This window comes from Mirounga angustirostris, unplaced genomic scaffold (genome assembly GCF_029215605.1).
Source record: "Mirounga angustirostris isolate CCGP_5_RB_7025 unplaced genomic scaffold, mMirAng1.0.hap1 SCAF_13, whole genome shotgun sequence".
In the NCBI taxonomy this organism is placed as follows: Eukaryota; Metazoa; Chordata; class Mammalia; order Carnivora; family Phocidae; genus Mirounga; species Mirounga angustirostris.
The window spans coordinates 17633005-17660498 of record NW_026991721.1 but is presented as its reverse complement, the minus strand read 5'-3'; the positions used below and the strand labels follow the sequence as shown (position 1 = coordinate 17660498).

Below are 27494 nucleotides of genomic sequence, written 5' to 3'. Positions count from 1 at the left end.
TTTTCTAATTTAAAGCAGACTCATGTTTGTTTAGCTTCCTATCCTTAAAAATTGTTTCTTTTCTGCTTTATTCTTTCTTTCAGCATAAAGATGCCTATCAAGTGATACTAGATGGTGTGAAAGGTGGTACAAAAGAAAAAAGATTAGCAGCCCAGTTTATTCCGAAATTCTTTAAACATTTTCCAGAATTGGCTGATTCTGCTATCAATGCACAGTTAGACCTCTGTGAGGATGAAGATGTATCAGTAAGTTTATGATTGATGCTTTCAGCAAGCTTTCATATGTCTCACTTGCCATTTTCAGACACTTCCTATGTGCAGCCAATGTAATTGAAGCACCAGTCATATCTGTGCACAACGAAATACTGCAGTGTCGTTTGGCATGATGCCGTCCTGAGGCTTCAATCTATGTTTGCGAAAATGTATTCTCTCTTTCACCACCTTTCAACTGTGAAAAATGCATAGAATCGCAAAATATTTTGTTTTGCTTATCTGTTATCCGCTGGAAAAAATGGGTTGTGGCTCACATTTTTTCATAGATTGTTATACATTGTGCACATGAAATTAGACTAATGTTAGTTTTCAATCAATTTATACTTGCTTAGATATTTAAGTGTTACATCATATAGTTTCAGCACCCCTAAATATTGTGCATAGCAAAAAAATAATTGGTTTGTGTAATCATTACATGTGACTACTAGAAAAAGAAGAAATAGTTTTTCCTTGAAACAGAATTAACTGTTAGCATTTCTGGCTGCTGATTCAGGTTCCTGAGAACTTTCAACTATCACCTCCTGGCTTTTCAAGTGAAATTAGTTAATCGCCACCATTCCATGCACAATTTGCCAGATATTGCATTGAGCACTGGGTGTTATACGCAAACAATGAATCATGGAACACTACATCAAAAACTAATGATGTAGTGTATGGTGACTAACATAACATAATAAAATTAAATTAAATTAAAAAAAATAAGTCATATCCATTTTTATCTTAAACTAAATAAACCAGGACCACAAATTTGGAATTAAGTACACAAAATATATTCACAGATGTTATATTAAGTAGTTAATACTGGAAATTCTGAAGTAAATATAGTTACTAGATAGGTCATTGCCACTCTAGCCATTTTTAAGGACTACTGTAGTATATGCCCGAAGGTAGTAAAGACCCAACAGTTACATGTACTCAGTATATAAACTTTGCTTATGATCTCAAATCTGTCTACTCCAGTCGGGTAATTGTATTTAACATTCCTTTCTACCACATATTTATTCTGTGAAGCTTGACTATTAAATTGGAACAAATTATTTCTAAAACTGCCAGAAGTCTCATGTTTTATATTTTGGTGACTCATATGCCCCTAATTGTGGTTTCTCTGTGGTTTTAGTTTTCCTTAAAAGTTGGGATTGTTGTTTCTGTTGATGGTAGTATTTGCTTAATTTTTTGTTTGAAATCGTATTCAGATTCGACGGCAAGCAATTAAAGAGCTGCCTCAGTTTGCCACTGGAGAAAATCTTCCCCGGGTGGCAGATATACTAACTCAACTTCTGCAGACAGGTAAGGAATTTTATTATTACCCTTTTATCTAAATATAACTTCTCTTTGAAAAAAGTGAGTGTTTTTAGCTTTTTTTTCTTTATGGCTGGAGGTACTACTTCTAATAGAAATTAAAATTCTTTTTTTCAATCAGTAGTTTGAAGCTTATTGGATTGTGATTATCTAATTCCTAATGCTGTTTTCCTTTGTTTTTAATTGTTTATAAAGACAGTGATTCTTTTGGGAATGTTGATTTATCATGATTTGCCCCCCAATTTCCTGTAGTTTTTTAATTGTACCATCTTAATGTAAAAGCTTTCCTGGTATGCCAGATCAGCTGGGGCAGGTGTATTTTCTTGGTTCTTGAGCAGAATGCTTAATTGTATCTCCGCTTTCAATGTAGTCTGTGAGAAACTATGTTGAATTTTAGGTTTGAAAATGAAGCAAATGATATTTTTCATTCATTTTATACATTGTACTACTTTTTCTCTCTCCAGATGACTCTGCAGAATTTAACTTAGTGAACAACGCCCTGTTAAGTATATTTAAGATGGATGCAAAAGGTAAGGCCACCTCTTGTTCTGAATTGTGCTTGATGTGTTAAAAAAGAATTGGGCAGCTTGGCATTATTCATTAAGGATAAAGTCAGATTCACCCTGAGTTCTGTTTCATAAAAGTTCTAAGTGTTCTTTAAAAAAGCTGCTCAGCTGGGGAGCCTGCTTCTCCCTCTCCCTCTGCCTGCTGCTCCCCCTCCTTGTGCGCTCTCTCTCTCAATAAATAAATAAAATCTTAAAAAAAAAGTTGCTTAGCACAAGATATTTGTGACTCAAAAAACCAGCAGAAGTAATTGCAAAAACAGATCACACTTTTCCATTGGTAATTTGTTGGAAGACTCCCTTCGCCACATTTAAGAAATTCTCCAAAATACCTGGGTCTGTTTATTATTAATAATTATTAAAAAGGGAAAGTCATGCTCAAGTTGTTTCTGAATCCATGAACAAGCATGTGATAACTGTTATGGTTGGGGCTGTAGACATTTCAGACTTAATTTAGCCAGAATCAATGATATTCAGGATGCTTATTCACTGGAAAAGAAATAACTGTTAAATAATTGTTAAATGAGTTAAAGGGGAAAACTTCATGAAGATATAGAATTGACTTGCTACACACAACTGTTTTGTTTTGCAGGGACTTTAGGTGGCTTGTTTAGCCAAATACTTCAAGGAGAGGACATTGTTAGAGAACGAGCAATCAAATTCCTTTCTACAAAACTTAAGACTTTACCAGATGAAGTCTTAACAAAGGAAGTAGAGGAACTTATACTAACTGAATCCAAAAAGGTAAGCTTCAGTCATCATTTAACAGGACTTTTTTTTTTTTTTTTTTAAAGATTTTATTTATTTGACAGAGAGAGGAAACACAAGCAGGGGGAGGGGGAGAGGGAGAAGCAGGCTTCCTGCGGAGCAGGGAGCCCGATGAGGGGCTCGATCCCAGGACCCTGGGATCATGACCTGAGCCTAAGGCAGACGCTTAATGACTGAGCTACCCAGGCGCCCCTAACAGGACTTCTTTAAAGCAAAAGAACGTATTTGAAATTAGCAGTATGTGTGGGGTGCCTGGGTGGCTCGGTGAAGCGCCTGCCTTCAGCTCAGGTCATGATCCCAGGGTCCTGGGATCGAGCCCTACATCGGGCTCCCTGCTCAGTCTGCTTCTCCCTCTGCTTCTTCCCGCTTGTGCTTTCTCTTCCTCTCTCTCTCTCTCTCTCTCTCTCAAATAAAGTCTTAAAAAAAAAAAAAGATGAAATTAGCAGTATGTAGCTTATGTATAAAATGATATATTCTGTTAAAATCACCATAGAATGTCAAGCTTTTCTTATATTGTATTTTGCACTTTGGTCACCAGTAATGATGAATCAGCAGGTTAATTTAAAGGGATGTGATCACACTTAAATCTTTTGTGGTGTTATCCTCAAAATTTATGCATTCTTCAGTACTCTGTGCAAATCATTTCCTTCAGGAAATTTTACGTAATTTCCATTCCTCTCCCCACTTTTAGGATATTCTCCTATAGTCTTCTGGGTCATTTCAAAATGACAAGGAAACACATTGAAATGCCTTTTTTTTTATTTTTCATCTTACCCCATATCACTATAAGGAGACCATGCCTGTTTGTGCTCCCAGCACCAGCATAGTTAGAAATGCTAAGATTCACAAGGTTTGTCACAGCTAACTTTTCACTCATAAAGTACCAAAGTTTGAAGATCATTGCTTTTATATATATGTTCAGGAAAATTCAGAATTGTCTCTAACAATATCACTCACTTGCTTACTGATGAGATTTCTTCAGTGAGAGCGAAAGGAGCAGCTTTCCAGGTGGGAATATCAACATATTTTACCTATGCCCCAACTAGTAACCTGGTGGAGTATGTCATGATTGCTTGTTTCTTCGGTCAGTGAATAGAAAGGCTTAGACCCACTGATGTGGAGCACTTAAGACTTGTATGGTCTCCTATTTTGTATACAGTTGCCATATTAATGTGAATTAATTAATTTATTGTTGCTTTTATGTATTTTTAAAGTTTTATTTTTTTAAGTAATCTTTATACCTAAACATGGGACTTGAATTTATAACCCCAAGATCAAGAGTCACATACTCTACTGACTGAGCCAGGCAGGCGCTCTGAGCTGCTTTTAAATATAGGAAGCTGAATCTAATTTGGCAGTGGACTATAGAATTCTTCTACTTTTTTTTTTTTCTGCTCTTACCACCCCCTCCCCCCCCAAAGAGAGCCTTTTTGGACTATTTTTTCTTAGCTGTTCTCCTATGAAATTTTAATGCCACAGATATACTGTTATCTGTTTATGCACTCTGTGTATCTGTACTTTATACATAAAAAAAGAGTAAATTTTCCAAGAACCAAGTTCTGCACCTTTGGAGACAGTGTAGCGCTCCACTGAGAATGCCTGGTGTACTCTAAAGCTAAATTGACTGAAGCCAGAAATTGTCTTCTCATCAGTATTTCAGAAATATTAATAGTAATCTGACTTTAATAAGGGACAAATTTGTTACACTGTTTCAGTATTGCTCTTTCTTTACCATTCAAGTGATACCAATACTGTAATTCTGAATTGTCTCTTTCTAGGTCCTAGAAGATGTGACTGGTGAAGAATTTGTCCTGTTCATGAAGATACTCTCTGGGTTAAAAAGCTTACAGACAGTGAGCGGAAGGCAGCAACTTGTAGAACTCGTGGCTGAACAAGCTGACCTGGAGCAAACCTTCAATCCCTCAGATCCCGACTGTGTGGACAGGCTCTTACAGTGCACTCGGCAGGCAGTGCCCCTCTTCTCTGTGAGCTCTTTGTTTTACCTAGTTGCTATTTTGATTACTCTATTGAAGCTTATATTTCTATAGATACTCACTTGAGCATTCTCCTCAAACTTTTGCATAAAATAGTAACACAGTGGAGTGAATATTTACTTTATGGAGGCCTTGGTGGGGTTGGTGAGAGCCCAAAGCAGCCAGAAATTTCTTTTTAAAGTCTTGCTTAGAGATTTTTTTAAAGTCTAGAGAGTTTTGCATCATACTTTATGGTTTGGCTGAGTTTTTAAACCATTTGGGTTAGTAATTTAGCTTTTTTTTTTAAATTTTTTAACAGATCGTTGTTCTAGGTAAATATGCTCTTTTTCTCTGGCTTTGTGATTCCCCTGGCCATGAGTCTTCCAGGATGTGCATAGAATAGTTTGAAAAACACTGTATAAAGGACTCCTCCCTTTTGAAAAATGTACAAAATTCAACACTAAAATATCCCCAAAAATTTGACGTAAGAATTGAGGAAGAGTTTGAAAACTTATAGATGTCCAAATGCTCCAGATTACTTCGTAACAGAGTATGTATTGTCTACCAGGGTTATTTCTGGTGTTCACTGGGGTATGCACTGTATTGTATTTATAGCCACAGTACTGGATGTCATGCTCAGCCTTTATTGAACAATATTCTGCTATTATATTTGAAAGAGTATCCCCCCCCTTTTTTTTGACAACTCATTGTTCCTCGGATTTTTACAGAAAAATGTGCATTCCACAAGGTTTGTGACTTACTTCTGTGAGCAGGTTCTCCCTAACCTCAGTTCCTTGACTACACCAGTGGAGGGTCTCGATATACAGTTGGAGGTAAGAGAAAAACGTCTGCTTTTAGTACTAAAAAGGCATTCCCATATTTTAACATAAATAACATAGAGAGCTGATTTCTAAGAGAATAAAGGTATGATGGCTAGCTAGTAATCTGTCCCAGGATTAATCACATAGGAATGCTTTATGAATTTATGAAAGTTTGCTGCAGTGGGAAAGCACTGCCTATAGTGTTCATGATTCTCTCTTTGTAGCCTTAATATTTCTAAATAAGGGATTTAATTCATGACTGTTCCTACCTCTATCCATAATTGAGAGTCAGATTTAAACTGGGTTAATACAAAATATCCTTTATCCATTCTCCAATATAATTGACGACTCTCTCCTTTGTATCTCTGCTGTAATGTACATATACATTTTTTTCACAGCACATGTAACATTTATTTATCTCTCCACATTTAACTGATTCATCTCTGTATCCCCAGAATCTAGTGCTGAGCCAATTCTGAAAGGCACTAAATAATGATTATTGAATTGAGCTGAAGTGTGGAAATGTGTGCCATTTCCCTCATAGGTTTTTGGGAAAGAGAGGAGACCCACTGTATACTGTTGTTGTCATTTGCTTCAGATGTCTTGGGTTTGGCTTATTAAAGACTGGGATTGAGTAAAAGAGAGATGGACCTCAAGAATAGTAGCAGTTACCAATACTTTGAGTTAGTGTCCAGAGACTAAATTTAATAGCAAATGAAGCCTATTCTAAATGTTAGTAAATAATTCTTTGCTGTTAAGAGTTCTTCCTTCGTAGTACAATATTAAGCTGTAGCAGGAAGCAGCCTTAAAAAGTTATCTAAAATCATTCTTATTTTACAGCCCTTGCCCATTCAAAAAAAAATAATACTAATAACAGTGAATTGTGTGTTTTAGGTATTGAAACTATTAGCAGAGATGAGTTCATTTTGTGGTGACATGGAAAAGCTAGAAACAAATTTAAGAAAACTATTTGACAAGTTATTGGTAAGAACTTTTTTCTTTTCTTATGGCATAATCAGTATGTAATAGTGTGATGTAATTTCTAGAGAACCAACTTTTGAAATTCAGATTAGATAGAATAATTCTAGCAAGTGTTTTTAGTTGTTCAGGCCACATGTTGTCTATTTTTTTTTTTTTTTTAAGATTTTATTTATTTGAGAGAGCATGAGAGAGGGGAGGGTCAGAGGGAGAAGCAGACTCCCCACTGAGCAGGGAGCCCGATACGGGACTCGATCCTGGGACTCCAGGATCATGACCTGAGCCGAAGGCAGTCGCTTAACCAACAGAGCCACCCAGGCACCCCTGTTGTCTACTTTTAAAAGAAAATCTTTGGCATTGTTTCTGTTGTTGATGGTTTGTGTAAAAGATAATACAGGATTTTTATAGTAGGTGTTTCTGCTATTCCTTTAGCAAAATATTTTTCACATTTGCTCCAGGTTGCCATCCAGGTTGCTGCCCAAGGCCAAGTAGCTATAGCAGCCAGGAAATAAAATCATTTAAGTCATAATTGTGGAAAAAATAGGCCATCTGATAAAATAATTATCAGCATCACCAAGGGATTTTCTTGTTGGATGTAAGCACTTGTATAACTGATACAGTGAGTGAGGAGCATTAGACCTATAGTATGAATTGAGTCATCCAACATCTGGAGCTCTTCCAGACCTGTACACCTTACTGGAGTATGACAGCCTTTGGCAGTACTTGGAATGTAAGGAGAGTCAAACAGTGTGGGAAAATGTTCAGAAAAGATTTTTGGAATTAGCATAATAAAGTGGTTAAAAGCGTCAGCTTTTGGTGGCAAACCTAGATTGAATCCTGATTCTTCATCTTACTTTTTCACCATAGAAAAATTACCTAAGCTGTCAGAATTTCAGTTCCTTCATTTGTGTAAGTGCCTAGTAAATGTTACGAGCTACTTCACTGTCGGTAATAGTAACGGTGGTGGTGGTCGCAGCAGCTACAACATAGGTTAATATGGAGGGGTTGACGGGCTAGGTCATTGATCCGATAGGTAAAAGGAATATCTTACCTGAATTCCTGATTTTGGTAGTTTTTAATGCTTCATGCCTTAAAAGCATGCCCTGTAGTTATTTCACTGTGTGTTTATAATTAGAGCATTTACAGCATATTGCAAATACCTCTATATTTTCATCTCTTAGGAGTACATGCCTCTCCCTCCAGAAGAAGCAGAAAATGGGGAGAATGCTGGTAATGAAGAACCCAAGCTGCAGTTCAGCTATGTGGAATGTTTGTTGTACAGCTTTCACCAGTTGGGCCGAAAACTTCCAGATTTCTTAACGGCCAAACTGAACGCAGAAAAGCTGAAAGATTTTAAAATTAGGTGATGTATGATTGAAGTGGCCCAATCCTTGGCAAAGATGATGGCTATCTTGATACTCCCTTGGTTTTCTTTTCCTTTTACAAGAGCTGTCTCCCCACCCTTCCTTACCTGGCGGGACAAAATAGAAGATCCATAAAACAAGAATGTATATAAACCTGTGGTGCAACAGATAGATCTATGTGGGGGAGAGAACTTTTTCAAAAACAGACTCACTCTCCTCACTTGCTTTATGATCTTGAGTAGGTTCCCAACCTCTCTAACTCCCTGATTTTCCTCAGCAGTTACATTAAATGGTAACAGCACCTGCCTCGTAGAGTTGTGAGAATCAGACAGTGAATAGAAAGCTTTGAGCACAGTGCCTGGTACATAGTGGGTACTTTGTAAATTGGAGCTGCCGTTGTTAATGTCTTAGCGTGTTCTAAGGGAGCAGCACTGGAGAAATCATAAGTTGTTTCATGAACACACTTTGTTCATTTTATTAACAACTTCACATCTTAAATTTTGAAATGCTTGGCCACTGTACCATCTGTTACTGTCCTCTATTCTTAGGTAAGGCAGTGGTTTAATACTTGGTGAAACATTTGGTCAGAAGCTACAAGTTAAGAAATTCCTGCAAAAATTAAAAAATGATGCCAGGTTATTAAGCAGAATTCTAGAAGTCAGCAAGATGGGGCTGTATACTGCCTTTCTTCACATATTATCTGGGAACAAACTTGAAAAGGGTATTTCTTCGAACCCGTTGAGATTTATATGAGTTTATAATAATTCTCAGATTAGCAATTTTGTTTTATTTTTAACTAGACCTTGGGGATCAAACACTGTGTGCAGATAAATACATAGAGGGTAAGTGATCTAAGGTCACTTGACCTTCAGTTGGCCAGTGAAAGAGTAGAACCCATGATTCTAATCCATGGCTCCTGAATGGGTCACTCTGACCACGCTTTACAGGTTAACATAACAAACACAGTGTTACAAATCTTTCCCTTGCCAGGTTGAGTATGGATTTATTCCCGTTTTTGGTAAAGGAAAACTTTTTATTTCGCTTATTTATGTATCTCTTGGGATCATATATTGATAATAAAAAAAATTTCCTCAAAAATTTATTAGTTAAGAACATTTAGCTATAGTAGAAGATTGTCTGAGTTTAAAAACAAAGTTGAAGTAATGATTTGCTAACTAACCAATACTTTTTTATTTAGGCTGCAGTACTTTGCACGGGGACTGCAGGTTTATATCCGACAACTTCGCTTGGCTCTGCAGGGTAAAACAGGCGAGGCCTTAAAAACAGAAGAGGTAAGAATACTGGGTCACATCTTGTAAGGAAATTTTTTATAATAGCCAGCATGTAGTACAAATTCAGGCTCAATTCATATGTTGAAATGTAACATTTGACTTCATTTGAACTGGTAATACAAGTCTTTGTTGAAGATACAATATGATGTTAGAAGACATCATATTGTCTAAGTGCCTAGTGATTTGCTAAGTTATGTTTTTATCCTTGTTGAAATATTTCGAATATTTCCAGGTTTATGAACAGTCTTCCCAAATTTAGATACATACCAGTCTTTCACTAGGGTCTCATTAGCACATTTTGTTCAAATATTTGATTGATGTTTGTGATATTTTAATTTTTACCTTTTGGAAAACCCAGCATCAATTTACATTGAAAAAAAGATTAAATTGCCAATTCTAAACCAAACTGTATGTGTGTTGTGTTGGGATTTTTGGATTTCTCTGATCTCACCTATTTTGATCAATCTTCATCCCAATTCTAATGAAATATTTTAAGTTTTCATTATGTCTTCCTGTAACTTAAGCTGGTGACTTCTAAAACAACTCCTGTGTACATATGACCTGTCTCTCACTCATTTTTCCAGATAAATGGTAAATAACAGTTTAATATTCTAACCTGTCAAGGGAACATAAAGATTATTTGCTTTCTTTGCCATCTCTACACTGGTTTAGAGTCAAGAAGTGGGAGTAAGCAGAAATGATTCTGAAAGAGAAGTGTAATTACTCCAGTTCTATATGGGAATGAGATATGCATCACAAAAGTTTATTGGCACTTTAATTTTGTTTTCCTTTTGCAGAACAAGATTAAGGTTGTTGCACTGAAAATAACAAATAATATTAATGTTTTAATCAAGGTAAGTGTTCCTTTCTTACCCAGTCCTTCCAGCTAGCTAGAAAGTTAGTGCAAGAGGTTTAGGTTTATCCATGTGTTTTTAGGTCTGTGATGATACTGTTAAAGGGGAGATACCATTGTATTCCAGACTTTTGGCCTTTTAAGGCTTTATCCTTTTTACAATACCAAGTTCCATTTCTGTAGCTATCATAAAATCATACTCTGTATTATTTATTTAAACGTTATTGCAGAAAATACTGCAAACAAAGGCATGCAGATTTTCTCTGACCCAAAAGCATTGGAACAAATACGTGTAGACTCAGAAATTTCACTGACTTAAGTTCGGGTGGTCTGTTGGGTCCTTTCAAATGGCCAGAAAAGCCTGCTTTGCTTACATTAAAGATGGACAAGCCTGTGTGGCCCATGAAATGTTTCCCTGTGGTCTTTTCTGTTAACTTGTCTATGTAATAAATTGAGCGCTTTCTGTACTGTCGACTAAGATGTACCTTACCATTAAACCATAAATACCCTTCAGTTCTCTTTATCCTCCCCAAGTATCCATTAATCTAAACAAACTGAGGGGGAGAAAAAAAGAATCACAACAAAGTAACCATCATCTCTTCCTCTAAGTTAACAGTATTGTAGCCAGATGGAAAAAGCACTGATGTTTGTAACACCTAGAGCACAAAGCCTGACAGTAACAAAATTAGGACTAGTGGTATACCCTAATACTAATCTGGTAAAAATCCCATGGAATAATTACTTTTTATCAGAAGAGAGGGAAACTTTTCAGAGAAAGCAACAGTGAGACATTAAAGAAGGAGTATCATGGAAAGAGAAGAGGTACAAATACTCCCATCTCCTAAGAAAATTTTTATAATTTTACTTTTTTTTTTTTTTTAATTTAAATTCAAGTTAGTTAATGTAAGTGTAGTATTGGTTTCAGGAGTAGAATTAGTGACTCATCACTTACGTATAACACCCAGTGCTCATCCCAACAAGTGCCTTCTTTAATACCCATCACCCATTTAGCCCATCCCCCCACCCACCTCCCCTCCAGCAACCCTCTGTTGTCTTAACTATAAAGTCTTTTATGGTTTGCTGCCCTGTTTTTATCTTATTTTTCTTTGCCTTCCCCTTGTTCATCTGTTCTGTTTTTTAAATTCCACATATGAAATCATGCTATTTCTTTCTCTGACTGACCTATTTCACTTAGCAAATACACTTCTGTTCCATCCACATTGTTGCAGATGGGAAGATTTCATTCTTTTTGATGGCTGAGTAATATTCCTATACACACACACACCCCACATCTTCTTTATCCATTCATCAGTCGATGGACATTTGGGCTCTTTGCATAATTTTAGCTACCACTCATTTCAAAACCTTAAAAATAATAATTTCAAACAGTGAATTCATAATCAAAATGTGAGCTATTTTTGAGAAATAATTTACACAGTCACTCTATCAGTTTAAAGTATAGAATATGATTAACATACATATATATACCACAAATAGATATAGCCAACATCCATTTTCTCATATAAAGTAAAATCCCTTTAATAACATCATATGTTAAATCAGTCCAGTTAGAAACCTCAAGCATTTTTGATCCAAAGGACTTTACCACTAATTCCCTGCATTTATCTGGCAGAGTAGACTTAAGTTTCATATAGTAGGTGATTTTATTAGTATGTTTAACTGTGGAAAGAACACAGTTTATTTATTTATTTATTTTAGATTTTTTAATTTGCGACAGAATGAGAGAGAGCGCACATGAGAGGGGGGAGGGTCAGAGGGAGAAGCAGACTCCCTGCTGAGCAGGGAGCCCGATGCGGGACTCGATCCCGGGACTCCAGGATCATGACCTGAGCCGAAGGCAGTCGCTTAACCAACTGAGCCACCCAGGCGCCCCTGGAAAGAACAGTTTAATCAAATTTTACCTATATATAAAAATCAGAGTGGGCTACCTTAGTGGCTCAGTCGGTTGGGTGTCCAACTCTTGGTTTCAGCTCAGGTCATGATCTCACAGTCACGGGATTGAGCCCCGTTTTCGGCTCTGCGCTCAGCGTGGAGTCTGCTTCAGGTACTCTCATCCCATCCCTCCCACTCACTCACTCTCTCAAATAGATACATAAAATCTTCTAAAAAACCAAAGTTAAAGCTGATAAGAAAGGTAAAATACTAAGAATAAATATATTTAGAAATGCATCCAAGTTTTGAGGATATCATGAGGTTAGATTATTTCAGTTCTGGATTACTTTAACTTTTAAATTCAGCAAACATTTGCATTACCACATACTAATAATTTGGTATTTAAATCTTGTGTGTTTTTCCCTTATTGGTAATTTATAGATATTTGAGAAGAAGAAAAATATGATTAGCCAGGCCTTTAGTTTTCTAATTTTGTTCTAATTTTGAACCACTTAAAAGTCTGCAAAAGCAATGTAGTTTGTACCATTCTTTTTCCCTTAAAGCACCTTGGTGACTGCAGCTGTGCAAAAGAAATACTTAAGACATCATTTAATACAGTTGATATATTTTATCCTGGAATTCTAAATGATCATCATTTAGAAAAAATTTAGCTAGGGACGCCTGGGTGGCTCAGTCGGTTAAGCATCTGCCTTTGGCTCAGGTCATGATCCCAGGGTCCTGGGATTGAGCCCCATGTCAGGCTTCCTGCTCAGCGAGCAGGGGTCTGCTTCTGCCTCTCCCTCTGCCCCCAACCTCGTGCTGAAGCTCGCTCGCTCTCTCTCTCAAATAAATAGGAAAAAAACTTAGCTACAGTTTCTGAAGTGATGTATACAAAATGACATTAGTGAAGTTTAATAGGTATAATTTGTAAACAAAATCATCTGTTTATTTTTTCTCTTGCAACTGTTTTTTTTTTTTTTTTAAAGATTTTATTTATTTATTTGAGAGAGAGAGAAAGCACATGAGAGGGGGGAGGGTCAGAGGGAGAAGCAGGCTCCCTGCCGAGCAGGGAGCCCGATGTGGGACTCGATCCCGGGACTCCAGGATCATGACCTGAGCCGAAGGCAGTCGCTTAACCAACTGAGCCACCCAGGTGCCCTTGCAACTGTCTTTTTTAGGTGAACAAGAAGAATAGATCAGAGCTTACTCTCTCCTAAACTTTAAGATGTCTCCATGTTTCTTACCCTCATCACCATTCTCTATACCACCAGATATATTAGAAATTTTGTCTTCATTTTGTCTTTTTAGGATCTTTTCCACATTCCTCCTTCTTATAAAAGCACAGTAACATTATCCTGGAAACCTGTACAGAAGGTTGAAATTGGGTAAGATATATTTAAAAGAGATTTAAGGGTTCTGATATTTAAGATTTATAAATACAAAAATCAGAATTCAGATGTTATATTCACTATACAAAATGGTACCTTACCAGTTAAATAATCTTAATAAGATGTTAAAATATGTAAATAAAATAAGCATGGCTTAAAATATAAAGTCTAATTGCAGTGTTTATCAAATAAACGGGTGGAATACAACCCTGGAATTTTCAGGCTTGTCTGTACTTCTGCAGCATAACTAGACTTTTGACGAATTTTACAACTTAGTCACTTGCCCTTACATAAAATTTTGTAGCCACATATTCCAGATTATTTTCAAGCCTTGTAAATGCCCTCTGGCACTGTCTGCATAACTAAGGCACAGTTAATTTGATGACCTCAGAACGTTATTTCCTCTTTTCTGATATGACTATCATCTTTAGGATGTCCTTTGTAAGTGATAATGCTAAATTACAAGTGTTTTAATGTCCTCCGGTAATAGAATTTTTTATTGCCATTCTTCTTACCATTATAGGCAAAAAAGAGCCAATGAAGATACAACTTCCGGTTCACCACCCAAGAAATCTCCAGCAGGACCAAAAAGGGATGCCAGGCAGATATATAATCCTCCTAGTGGGAAATATAGCAGCAATTTGAGCAACTTTAATTATGGTGAGCGTTTCCGTTTGGGTACAAGCAATATGAGAAATTAGGCAGAAATTGTGTTGTACTTTAATTATTATATATATTACATACACAATACTTTTTTCCACTGACTTCTGATGTAGCTTGGGAAACTAGAGCTATTGGGGAAACAAGTTACCCCATTCCTTTCTGACCCTCCCTTGTGGGCTCACTGAATTGAGCATGCAATACTTAGAAAAGAACTTAGAAAAGAAAAATATGCCTCTTGTATTCAGAGGAAGTAACAAAACAAAGGAAGTTGGCATGAACCATCCATTCTTGGTTTTCCCTGTTGTAACTTCAAGGAAAGACATTGTGTGCATTCTCCCTCAGGAATAGTTATAGGTTTTAGCAGATGTGATGATATTAATGATCTTAGACCTTATCTGCCTCCTGCTTGTCTTCCATCTTCTTAACTATTTGAAAAGGAGAAGTCCTAGAAGTGGAGTCAGATGTTAAAAGTATCATCTGGCAAGGAAGGTGTGTACATTGCAGTCTCTCTCCACTGCCCAGAGTGCAGTCTCCCTCCTAGCATTAGCCATTGGTGCCAGGAGAGCTTCCCACTAGTCCATTCTCTCCCAGTGCTGGTGAAGAAGCAAAGTTTGTTTCATTTGACTGAGAATGTGATGGATCCTTTCAAAGAAGAATGGGTGAAATATCACTGAGTCAGCTCCTTAACCTTGCTTAAGAAGACAAAGCTTAATAATACAACCAAATATGCTTATGACTGGTCTAATTTACCAGTCAGAGTTAATGCTGCAGTAATTATTCTTAAAACACATTCTGAAACATACACTGTCTGTAATCATTTGCAAGGTGAGATAATCGTGACATTAAAATCTTCCTACAATAACTAAATAAAAAGCAAACATCATGGAAAGGCAGTTTTTAGATTGTGAAATGACCCTTCTACTCCAGTCAGACTTGGAGGCAAATTAGTGTAGGAAGGATCATTGAACTTTTGTACTTATTATGTAAATGTGCATTTCTTAGCCTCTTTTCTTACTTGAAAAATAGGGATAACACAGAGCTCTTAAAAACGTCAAATAAGAGGGGAAAAAAACGGTATTTGTGAAAACATTTTGTAAATGGAAAGGGTTCTGCTATTTCATTGCAAAAAAGATTGTCTTCAGTCACTTGTATGATTTAATGTGTCTATGAGAATTATTCTTAAAATCCAACTATTATCTCAGATCCTATATTTGACTTAAAGTAATTGAGAGCAGTGGCAATACATAGAGAATTATATTCCTTGTCACTTGGGCAAGTGAGTTACTCTTGAGTTTCCATGAGGATTCTGCCCTAAGAAACTCATTGGCTGCCTGATGGTGAGAATCAGATGACATAATGCATGTGGAAAAGAGATGTGAAAAATACAAAGCCTTGGATTGTGATTGTTTTTCACTGTCAGTAGAAAAAAATCTGAGTCCCTTATAACTACAGTTGTTCATAGTCCTCAAAGTAGCAAGGGCAGAACAGGCTTGCCTGTTAAATTGTTTTTTGTGTCTGATATTACAGCACTTTAATATTCCTAAAGGGGTCAGCCTTGTCATTTGGGTGCTGGTCATAAACAGAATTACAAAGCAAACTAAACTCTGACTCTTTTTATTGGAATGGAAAGTAGCAGCAAAATTTCTGCTAGCATTTTACATTTCAGAGTTGAATGTTAACAGGTTATAGGTATTCTCACAGTAGGAATTTCAAGAGTTTTCTTCGCTTTCTTTTACCTATCCAATTGAAAACAGTTCTTGATACTACAGATGAGATTTGGAAGGCCTACCTACGTCAGGTTTCTTTCCACCTTTTTTATGTCCTTTTCTTAGGGAACTGACATTGTGTGCAGAAGAAAGAAGCACGTTGCTTTTTTTTTCTGGGATGTCAGTGTTGCCTCAAAGTTGGAGAGGAGAACATGTTTTGTGTTCTTAATGTCACTTAGTACATAGATTTTCTTAACCACATTTGGTAAAATCATTGTAATTCCACTTTTCTGTGTCTGTCAAGCTCACGTTTTGTTTTATCTTTCTAAAGACTGGTTGGATGGTCTTTTTAATTTTAAAGTCATGTATGCTGAGGGGTTAGGAAATTTACTCTTTTTGGTTATTAGAGACTCAGTATTGATATACTGTCTTATTACAGTCAAATAAATAGACTGTGCCACTGTCATAGGCCTGAACTTATTCATCATAGAAGAGGAACCAGAATTTGTGATTGTTCTTTGAATCCAGGCAGGCTTATGTAGACTTTTTTTCCTTATCCAAGTTTATCACTTTACTAACCAAGGTCTCTTATTTGCTTTATAAATATGAACTCAGTTCAACTTCCTGGTGCATTTTCAATCAAAGTATTTACAAACACCTACTCATGTTTAGTTTTCCCTCCTGCATACAGAGTTGCCCAGTAACCCAGAGGTACTAAACATGCTATATGTTGTGACTTGTGTCCTTCATCTCTTACCTTTCTAGAATGTAAAAATAACTGAAAGTATAATTTTAACTGGGAGCAGTGGTTTTTCAAGTTAGTAATGTAAGCTTGAAACCACTGAAAAGATCCTGAAAGTGCAGAATGGTCCCTCAGGATGGAGCCCTTCAAAAAAAGAAAATTTGGAGACTCCCTGAACTACAGAAATGGCTGCATCCATTGCAGATCAAAAAGAAATAGCCAGTAGGGGCACCTGGGTGGTTTAGTCAGTTAAGCGTCTGCCTTCGGCCCAGGTCATGATCCCAGGGTCAGGCTCCCTGCTCAGCGGGGGAACCTGCTTCTCCCTCTGCCTCTACCCTTCCCCCCGCTTGTGCTCTCTCTCTCTGTCTCTCTCTCAAATGAATAAATAAAATCTTAAAAAAAAAAAAAAAAGAAAAACAATTGAAAGGGTGTATTTTAGTAGTCAGCTAGCTTGTAGATAATAATGATATCTATGAAGATGTTAATTTGTTAAAAAAAAATGTTAATTTGTTAAGTGTGTTGTTAAATTAACCGAAAAATGAAGGTTTTATAATGAGTACAGTAGGGGGAAAATGTGCTGACATCTGCATAGATGAGGCCAAGTCTTAAACAGTCAAAAATGCAAGAGTTAGAGCGTACATAAGGGTTGCTACACTCCCTGCTGCAGTTACTGCATCAGTTACTGGGAACATCTTACCCTCAGACCACCTCTGATTTTCTGAATATGTTCAAGGGGTAATAAACATGGTGGTGTCACTTAAACGGCTTTCAAATAGATCAGCTTAGAAAAATGTGCCATGACATGAAAGATGACTCTGAATCCGATCCCATTCTATTAAACAGATAAATATTGGCTAAGGTGGGGAAAGGTCGAGTTAGTTTTCTAACTCATGGTTGCTGGAGGGAAAAAAAAAAAACATCAAAACATTACCCAAATTATATTTCCAGCCATAATGGCAAAAAAATGATTGCAATATGGACTTAATAGGAATTTTTCAAGCATTCAGCATTATGGATCCAAAACGGCAACGCCAGGTGGTTTTTATTGCTCCTAACAAGATTGCTGCAATGAGGAAGTTTGAAAGTTCAATGAAGAGATTTGATCTCTGGAATTAGAAGTTTGAGACTCTTATTTATGTATGATGAAAAGTCCAACCTGGCGGATAACTTCAATCAGTTTTCTTCACTGGAAAGACTCTTTAAAGGAATATTTCTCTGGAGCTATAAAAGAGAGTAACCAGTGAATGAATCAAAAACTCATTCAACTGTATGACACAAGTGACTTGATTTTTCAGCAAAAGATATTCTTAATTTACATCAGTGTGCTAAACACTGTGTACATAATCACCTTTTTGGCAGTACTCTGAGCAGCTCACGTAGCTGATAAAGCAGTGAGAAAAGCTATTGGCATTTATACCTGCATTTTTGTGAGTCCAGGTGTCTGAAATACTGTGACCAAAACAGATTGCCTATTCATTGCATTTGAAAGGTACGCTTTTCAGTCTAGCTTAATTTTTCAAAACTGATCATTGATAATTTAAGATATTTTGCATTCATGGCACTAGCTTTTGAAGACCAGTGGCTTGTTAATTTCATATCAAGTATAGAAATTTTTATAGTTTAATTATCTTTAGTAGTGATAGGCATCAAAATAAAGAACGAAGAAATGTAGTTATAACATTGTCACCTTGAAATATCTTGTTAGTGGGATACATTTAATTGAGTACCTACTCTGAATATGTGCTTTAGTATATATGTTGCCCTGGTTTTATGTACAGATTGAATTTACAGACTAGCAGAATACCAGTGCTGCTTTTATAGAGCTTACTGCTATACACTCAAAGCTACGGGCTACATTTCTTCTGTGTTTGCTGTACCATGAAGTCCTGAGCAAGACCTAAACTCTTGTTCGCTTTTTCGTAGAGCAGAGAGGAGCCTTCAGGGGAAGTAGAGGTGGCCGAGGTTGGGGAGCACGAGGAAATCGTAGTCGGGGAAGACTCTACTGAATAAGACATCACATTCTTCAGCATTGTCATGAGCTTAATATACTTAAATTCTACTACTCATTGGATTGCCGGGGATGTCCCTTTAAAAGGACTGCTGCCTTCAGCTAAAAACTTAATGTTCTTTATACCTTTGTATGTATGATCTACTTTTGTAAACAGACCATGGTTATGTCCAAGGTAAAAACCACAGTGATATTTTTGGATGCTTTGTCCACAATCTTGACTTGTTTTTGCAATATCATCATTATTCAGACTTCATATTGTGAATCTTTTACTTTTAAACATCTTGGTAATTTGTTATTGAAATCTATTCAAGTCTAAAATATAATGAAATTCAGTCTGTTTCTGATAACTGGTAAAGATGATCAGTTGAAAGGTTACTGATTTCCTCTACCCTCTGTCTTTTTTTCTTCCCCAACATATGGAGAAGAGTCATGGTCAATCTTAACATTTTATTTTCATTGTTAATTTTAATAAAGCTGCTAGGCATTTCCTACCTAGTGTTATAAAAGCAAAATACTTATCAGCTTTCTTAAAATGTAGAAATGACATTACATTTTTAGGAGGAAGTAAGTTGCTTTGCACTGCTTACTTAACTCTTCTCCATATGTTGTGATATAAACTTTTGACTATGGGATCTTACTATTTGAATAGAAATGTGTATGTATAATATACATGCATACATAAGCATATGTGTGTGTATATATACATGCATGCTGTGAAACTTGACTACACAACATAAATCATTTTTTTAAAATTCCTGGAACGGGTAGTCTTTGACACGGTGATGATCCTTTTTGAGGCTGAATCCATTATTAACTTGTTACCTAGGTTTTCCTCCCAGTAGTGAGGAATTTTGAGTCAGTTGCACTTACATGATTATTGTTATTTAAAACTAAAAATAAACAAAGGCTGCATTTTCAAAGATAAATTTGGAGATCCCTGCTGGAGAAATACAGCCAAAATATTGAATCTTATGTACATATAGGTTTCTACAGGATGAGATAGAATAATTTAGAATTTGGGGATTTAATAACCAGGGCAACCCAGGAAAAGTGACTTGAAAACATGGTGTACCAATAAGAAAGGGATGCTCTCTCGGTTTGCTTTTGCCACTTTCAAGATTTTAACTTCTCAGGTTATTAATCAAAATTATTGTATAAGTTAGCTAATAGATTCTTTAGGTTAAAACAACAGACGGGGGGTTTGTGGAGTGATTAATGTCATGGGCATTTTTAGTAGCATAGGCCCTTTGCTCTGCATTTGAATGTTTCATATATTTTTGTTCCACAGTTAATCTTCCCTCCCCAAGTTTGCTATTCAAATTCAATGCCTGAATGACATTTTCTAGTAGTTTGACATATTTTTTGAGGAATAGTTTGTGATTCTAATGCAGGTGTCTTCATTACTGTTACCTCTACATTGGGGGAAAAAGCAAAACCCCTTTGTTAGAATTACTGCACATGTTTATGGGAAAAATATTTTTTAAAGACTAGAATGATACAAGTGAGCAAAAGAAGTTGGTCAGCTTGACTATGGAGTGGTGGCAATAATCTCTTAAACATTCCAAAAGACTATGAGCTGAACCTAAAGCTCCCTTGGAATCTGAACAGACATAGGAACATAGAATTGCCATTTGAAAACTGTGACCAGATAGTCTGGACCTCAGAGGCATCAGCCGGTGGCCTAAAGCCATTTCAAATACAGAAACTGTATTGGGACTACAGTTATATAAATTTGAACATTAAGTCTAACTTTTCCTCTTTTTCTTTTTTAAAGCATATCTGTAAACTCAAAGCTGAGCAGAAGTGACTTTACTTTCTCAAGTTTGGTACTGAGTTGACTGTGTTCCTTCCTTTACCACCTCATTGTTCCTCTTACCTTTCCAAAGGCAATAGTGCACAACTTAGGTTATTTTTGCTTCAAAAATTTGAAAGAAAAACTTCATGCCATGAATTTTTTTTCTTTTGCAAGACACCTGTTATCACCTTGTTCAAATGTAAATGTTCCCTTATGCTTTTGAAATAAATTTCCTTTTGTAATTTTGTTTTGTGTCTTGATGTGTTATGATTATGATAACTTAAGATTCCTGCATATCCACTAAACATTATTGATTATTTCTGTTGTGCCAGTGTGTTAGACCATGAAAATATAAAGATGGACAAGTTATGGCTCTGCCTTCAAGGAGTTCAGTCTTGCAAGTTATCTTTAATTTTCATTTTTGGAGATTTATTTTTAAAAGTTAATACACTCTTCTGAAAAAAATGATTTGGTTATTTTTATTGAAGCAAAACATCAGATACATACTTGCCAAATTGTTAGGAAATAAATAATTTCCATCTTCAAGTTAATATGTAAAGCAAGTCAGAACTTCTTAATTTGACAACCAGCCTTTATTAAAAGTCTTCCTGAAGTAGCACCAAGAATGGTTAGGAGTGTTCTAAAGCCAAAATTTAAATGGATAGAACAAGATAACTAAATTCCCCTGGTGATCACATCTAGTCCTCTAGCTTTAATACCACCTATATGCTGAGGACTGCGAAATTTCTATGTCCATCATTTCTTGCCTAGAGTTTCATAACAGCCTTCTAATGGATCTCCCTGCTGTTACACTTGACTCTTTTACAGCCTGTTCTAAACACGACAGCAGAGATCCACTCCTACTTAAAGCTGTTCAATGGCTCATTTCAGAATATAAATCAAAAACATTGCCATGGCTTTCCATCCCTGACCTCAGCTGCTATTCTTCCTCCCCATCGCTCTGCCCCAGTCAGCTAGCTTCATGCAGGCAAGGCAAAGACACTCCTGCCTTAGGGGGTTTGCACTAGCTGGTCCCTTTAGCCACTCTTTCTTTTCTAATCTCTTGTCTAACTCCATCTCCATCTCCTTCAGATCTTCAAAGATCACCTTCTCAAGGAAAATTAAATACTGCAACACCCCTTTCTATCCTGCCAAGACTCCAAATCCCACTTACCCTACCACATGTTCCCTAGAGCATTTGCCAACTTCTAACATACTGTATAGTTTACTTGTACGTTGTTTATTCTGTCTCTCCCTGATAGAATGTAATGAGGCTAAAATGCCACAAAGGTAAGGATTTTTGTATTTTACTCACTGATAATTCCAACTACCTAAAACAGTGCTTGGTACATAGTAAGTTTTCAATGAAAAAGGCAGTGTTTCAGACTGGGAATACAGCGGTGAACGAGAGCGGCAAACTCATGGGAGCTCACATTCTATTATGCAGGCCTGGTAAGCTGATTTCAGAGAGTAGTAGTAGTATGAAAACGAACGCATTCTAATGTGACTTAGCATAGAAAGAACGGTTGGGAAAAGTCTAAGGAATTAATTTGAGCTGAGACCTGGATGATGATTTGGAGCCAGTCCAGTAAAGAGGTCAGGGAAAAGCATCTGAGATGGAGGCAACCAAACCTGCACAACACTTGGCTTCAAGAGCACCAGGCTGCGCTAAAACAAAACAAAAACACGGGGGTCGGGGGCTATCCCAAAGCTCTTAGATTCCTAGTTTCAACCCTTGGGCTCCTAAATTCCTCATCTATGATAAGGAACTCTTTGACTAACTCAGAGGGCACTGTGCTCTGAGACGGAGGCATGTTTCCTCCGTCCAGAAAATCACTGTTACCCCCCACCCTCTACCCCCATTCATCCAGCTAACTTAGGATTCATCCTTCAGATCCCACTAGAGTTCACTCTCCCAGGGAAGCCTCTCCTCCCAAGTTGGGTACAGGACCATCCACTTGTGTGCTGCCTCAGCACACGATCTTCTCCCCGTGTTAGAAACCATAGGAAGAAAGAACTCAGAGCCGTTCTGGGTGGGTGGAAAACCGCAAATGAGATTCAAGTCTAATAAGTGTGATGGAAACTAAAATTTAGACTAATGAAACCTAATTTATCAAAAACCTAAGAAATAGATTCATTCCTAGAAGTTGCACATTTACTCCCTAAAACTAATGCAATCACAAATAAGAAAATCCCATAAAATTCTGGTCCTAAAGGGTTGATATACAAACAAGATCTGAGACAAGGCCTTAGACAGATGAAATACTACATACAGCTCCAGTTGGTATTTCTCAAGAAATAAGTGGAAAAGGAACAGAGAAGAGCAAATAAGAAATAAGGAAATGGTATTCCTATGAGGAAAAACTAAAATTTAGCTTGCTATAGGGTGATGAGGTCAAAAGCACAAACTCACAAAAGGTTTGAATAGAATGAACTTGGATTCATCATAAAATAAGGATACTGAAACTTGAGTGTATGTGGGAGTAAAAGCTGGGGGTGGGAGCAGGTATGGCTGTTACTTACAGAATGAACAGTCACAATACAATTACTCCCCAAATATAACTGTTCTCCCCAAATATAGTAACAGCTGCAAGGCTTTCAATAAATTAATGTCTGGTAAGTTGTATCAGGAAAATTCTTTTAAGGCTGACCATCATGCTACCCTCAGAGCAGCCCTAGTGTCACTGTGAACTAGAATCCTGGGCTGACTGGACATTTGGTCTCATCCATAGTAGTCCTCATGCTTCAGACTGCTTGATCTATTTGGCAAACTATTTCTAAATGAAATTACTCTATTTAGGTATCCTCTGTCTCCTTTTTGAAAATCCTATTCACTTTGCATATAGCTGTTGGGGAGATATATTTCTACAACCCTTCCAGCCATAACTAGCCTCCTTCCTTACCCACCTTATCAACATCTATCAATTCAAAATCCCTCTAAAGGAATTAATTATATGCAGAGTAGGCTGCCAATAATTTCTTCCCTTTCTGCTTAAACATGGCTGCCTCACTTATGACGATGAATCTATTTCCTTTTCCCCTTGAATCTGAGCTATCCTTATTCCCTTCTTTGACCACTAGAATGCAAAAGTGACACTGCCAGTTCTGGGCTGGCCCTCAAGGAGCCTGGCAGCTTCTACCATGTAAGAAGCCTCTGTAACTACCCTGAGAGCACAGCCACCCCTAGCCATTTCAGCCACTCCAGCTAAAGTACTAGATGTGTGTTGAGCCATTTCAGGACATTCCAGCCCCAGCTGAGGTCCCACCTGAATGCAGCCCCATGAGTGACCCAAACCAACAGCAGAAGAACCACCACCCAGCTGAGTCCAGCCAACAAACTATGAAATATAATAAATCATGTTTTAAAATTAAACATTTAAGCCACTAAAATTTAAGTTGGTTTACCATGAAGCAAAAGATAATTAACAGAATTTGAACAGAATGTTAACCCTCTCAGAGAGGTATCTTTATATCTTGTATTTTCTCTAAGGAATAAACAGTATGGAGATTCTCTGCAACTTTCAGATAAAATGGCCCAAAGGAAACAATCCAGAAAGTTCGTTTTATCATTATCCAATTCCTAGCTTCAAAAATTCTATACTTTATAGAGACTGTAAGTAAAAGTCAAACTAACCAAGCTTTCTGGAAGACAAAAATATATTTGTATCGGAAATGCTTCCTGTCATCAGATGCTAACAATGTATAACTAACTGAAAAAAGAATTACTCAAGAGTTTACAAGGTATTACCAAAACAAACAAACATACAGGCCAATATCTCTGATGAACATAGAAGAAAAAAATCCTCAACAAAACATTAGCAAGCTGCATTCAACAATATATTAAAAGGATCATTCACCACGATCAAGTAGGATTTATTCCAGGGATGCAAGGATGGTTCAATATTTGCAAACCAATCAATGAGATACACCACGTTGACAGAACAAAGGATAAAAATCATATGATCACCTCAATAAATACAGAAAAATTTAACAAAATTTAACATCTGTTCATGATAAAAAACTCTCACCATCACCAAAGTGGGTTTAGAGGGAATATACCTCAACATGATGAAGGCCATATTATGAAAAACGCAGTTAACATCATACTCAATGATGAAAAACCAAGACTGTTTCCTTTTTAGATTAGGAACAAGACAAGGATATCCACTCATCACTTTTATTCAACATAGTACTGGAAGTCCTAGTCTCAGCAATCAGACAAGGAAAAGAAACAGCATCCAAATCAGTAAGGAACAAGTTAAATTGTCACTATTGCAAATGACACATTGCTATACATAGAAAACCCCGAAGACCCCACCAAAAAACTATTATAAGTAAAAAATAAATTCAGTAAAGTTGCAGGATACATAGAAATCATGTTTCTATATGCTAATAATGAAGTATCAGGAAGAGAAATTTATAAAACAATTCCATTTATAATTATTCCAAAAAGAATAAAATACCTAAGAATAGGGGCACCTGGGTGGCTCAGTCAGTTAAGCATCTGCCTTCGGCTCAGGTCATAATCCCAGGGTCCTGGGATCGAGCCCCGCATCGGGCTTCCTGCTCAGCGGGGAGCCTGCCTCTCCCTCTGCCCCCAACTTGTGCTTGCTCGCTCGCTCTCTCTGGTGCTCTCTCTCTCTCTCTCTCAAATAAATAAATCTTAAAAAAAAAAAATACCTAAGAATAAACTTAATCAAGGAAGTGAAAGACCTATACTCTGAAAACTATAAAACACTAATGAAAGAAATTTAAGGTGCTATAAACAAATAGAAAAACATTCCATGCTCATGGACTGGAAGAACAAATATTGTTAAAATGTCTGTACTACCCAAAGCAATCTACAGATTCAACGCAATCCCTACCAAAACACCAACAATCTTTTTCACAGAACTAAAATAACACTAAAATTTGTACAGGACCATAAAAGACCTCAAAAAGCCAAAGCAATCTTAAGAAAACAAAGTGAGAGGTGTCATAATCCCAAATTTCAAGATATACTACAAAGCTGTAGTAATTAAAACAGTATGATACTGGCACAAAAATAGACATATAGGCCAATGGAACAAAATAGAGAGTCCAGAAAAAAACCTATGCTTCTCTAGTCAATTTTTTTTTAAAGATTTTATTTATTTAAGAGAGAGAGCACGAGAAGGGGGAGGGTCAGAGGGAGAAGCAGACCCCCTGCTGAGCAGGGAGCCTGATATGGGACTCAATCCTGGGACTCCAGGACCATGACCTGAACCAAAGACAGTCACCTAACTGGGCCACCCTTATCTAGTCAATTAATCTATAATAGAGGAGGCAAGAATATACAATGGGTAAAAGATGGTCTCTTCAATAAATGGTGCTGGGAAAATGGACAGCTACATGCAAAAGACTGAAGCAGGATCATTTTCTTACACCATACACAGAAACAAACTCAGAATGGATTAAAGGCCTAAATGTGAGACCTGAAACTACAAAATTCCTAGAAGAAAATATAGGCAGTAATCTCTTGGACATTGGCCTTAGCAACATTTTTCTAGATATGTCTCCTAAGGCAAGGAAAATAAAGCAAAAATAAAGTATTGGGACTACACCAAAAAACAAAAACAAAAAACAAACAAAAAACAAAAACCAAAATCAAAAACCTTTCGCACAGCAAAGGAAACCATCGATAAAATGAAAAGGCAGCCTACTGCATGAGAGAAGATATTTGTAAATGATATATCTGCTAAGGCATTAATACCCAAAATATATAAATAACTTAACACCAAAAAATAAACAACAACAAATAATCTGATTTTAAAATGGGCAGAGGTGGATGCCTGGGTGGCTCAGTCAGTTGAGTGCCAACTCTTGGTTTCCACTCAGGTCAGAATCTGGGCTCCATGCTCAGCAGGGAGTCAGCTTCCCCTCCCTCTGCTCCTTCCCCCACCACCTCTCGCACACACACTTCCGCTCAAATAAATAAATTTTTTTTTAAAAAAAGTGAGAAGAGGACCCAAATAGACATTTTTTCAAAAAAAAAAAAATCAGGATGCCTGGATGGCTCAGTCGGTTGAGTGTTACCTTTGGCTCAGGTCATGATCCCAGGGTCCTGGGATCGAGTCCCCTATCGGGCTCCCTGCTCAGCGGGGAGCCTACTTCTCCCTCTGTCTGCCGCTCCCCCTGCTTGTGCTCTCTCTCTCTAACAAATAAATAAATAAAATCTTTTAAAAAAAGACATTCAGATGACCAACAGACACATAAAAAGATGTTCAACATCACTAATCATCAGGGAAATGCAAATCAAAACCTTACACCTATCAGAAGACTAGAATCAAAAAGACAGATAACAGGTGTTGACGAGGATGTGGAGCAAAAGGAACCCTTGTGCATTGTTGGTGGGAATGTAAATGGATGCAGCCATGCATGGAAGCTCCTCAAAAAATTAAAAATAGACATATCATACAATCCAGTAATTCCACTACTGGGTAATTACCCAAAGAAAATAAAAACATTAATTTGAAAAGATATATTGCACTGTTATGTCTATTGCAGTATCATTTACAATAGCCAAGATATGGAAGCAACCCAAATGTCCACTGACAGATTATAGACCAACCCAAATTAGTTAATTTTGGGGTTAATCAAAAGAGAGATTATTCAGACAGACCTTATCTAATCACATGAGCCCTTTAAATCTGGGCCGAGCGATCAGAAATGGAGGAAGTCAGAGACTCAAGCAGTGGACATCTTCCTGCTTCCCTTGAAGGAATAATTGCCATGTTGAGAAGGTCATGGTAGCAAGGAATGGTGAGTGGAGTTGAGAATGGCCACAGTCAGCAGCCAGCAAGAAAACTGAATTCTGCCAAGAATTGGAAAAAGGCCCCCAAACCCTGGGAAGAAAGCAGCCTTATATCACCCATGTGAGACCCTGAGAACACAACCATGCCATGCCAGACTCTTGACCCATGAAAACAGTGAGATTATAGATATGTGTTAAGCTGCTAAATTTATGGTAAATTTATGGTAAAAAAACAACAGAAAACTAACACAGGATCCCCAAGGACAGGGTTATCATCTAGGGAAAGTAGAGGCCTGTACATTAAAGCTACAGAAGCTATGATTCCGCCCTCTATAGGTTAA

General features: G+C 37.0%; 1 protein-coding gene and 1 long non-coding RNA gene across 3 annotated transcripts in view; one reads left to right on the top strand and one right to left on the bottom strand.

The window, feature by feature from the left end:
- The window catches only part of LOC135362325 (uncharacterized), a 33518-nt gene extending 20078 nt beyond the window's left edge, over window positions 1-13440 (bottom strand). The window contains exon 1 of the long non-coding RNA XR_010406891.1: window positions 13321-13440. This is a non-coding gene — a long non-coding RNA (uncharacterized LOC135362325). The remainder of the gene's footprint in view (window positions 1-13320) is intronic.
- API5 (apoptosis inhibitor 5) overlaps window positions 1-20628 on the top strand; it is a 28632-nt gene extending 8004 nt beyond the window's left edge. Inside the window, exons 2-14 of one of the 2 annotated variants that reach the window (XM_045893879.3) lie at window positions 84-245; window positions 1466-1559; window positions 2036-2101; window positions 2727-2878; window positions 4681-4887; window positions 5604-5708; window positions 6591-6680; window positions 7856-8037; window positions 9237-9330; window positions 10128-10184; window positions 13385-13461; window positions 13988-14124; window positions 18504-20628. In XM_045893879.3, the coding sequence (XP_045749835.1) occupies window positions 84-245; window positions 1466-1559; window positions 2036-2101; window positions 2727-2878; window positions 4681-4887; window positions 5604-5708; window positions 6591-6680; window positions 7856-8037; window positions 9237-9330; window positions 10128-10184; window positions 13385-13461; window positions 13988-14124; window positions 18504-18526 (1446 nt within the window). In that variant the 3' untranslated portion in view covers window positions 18527-20628. Of the gene's footprint in view, window positions 1-83; window positions 246-1465; window positions 1560-2035; window positions 2102-2726; window positions 2879-4680; window positions 4888-5603; window positions 5709-6590; window positions 6681-7855; window positions 8038-9236; window positions 9331-10127; window positions 10185-13384; window positions 13462-13987; window positions 14125-18498 lie in introns of both variants that reach the window. The other variant, XM_045893878.3, reaches the window with a different exon arrangement.
- The last annotated feature ends 6866 nt before the right edge of the window (window positions 20629-27494 follow it).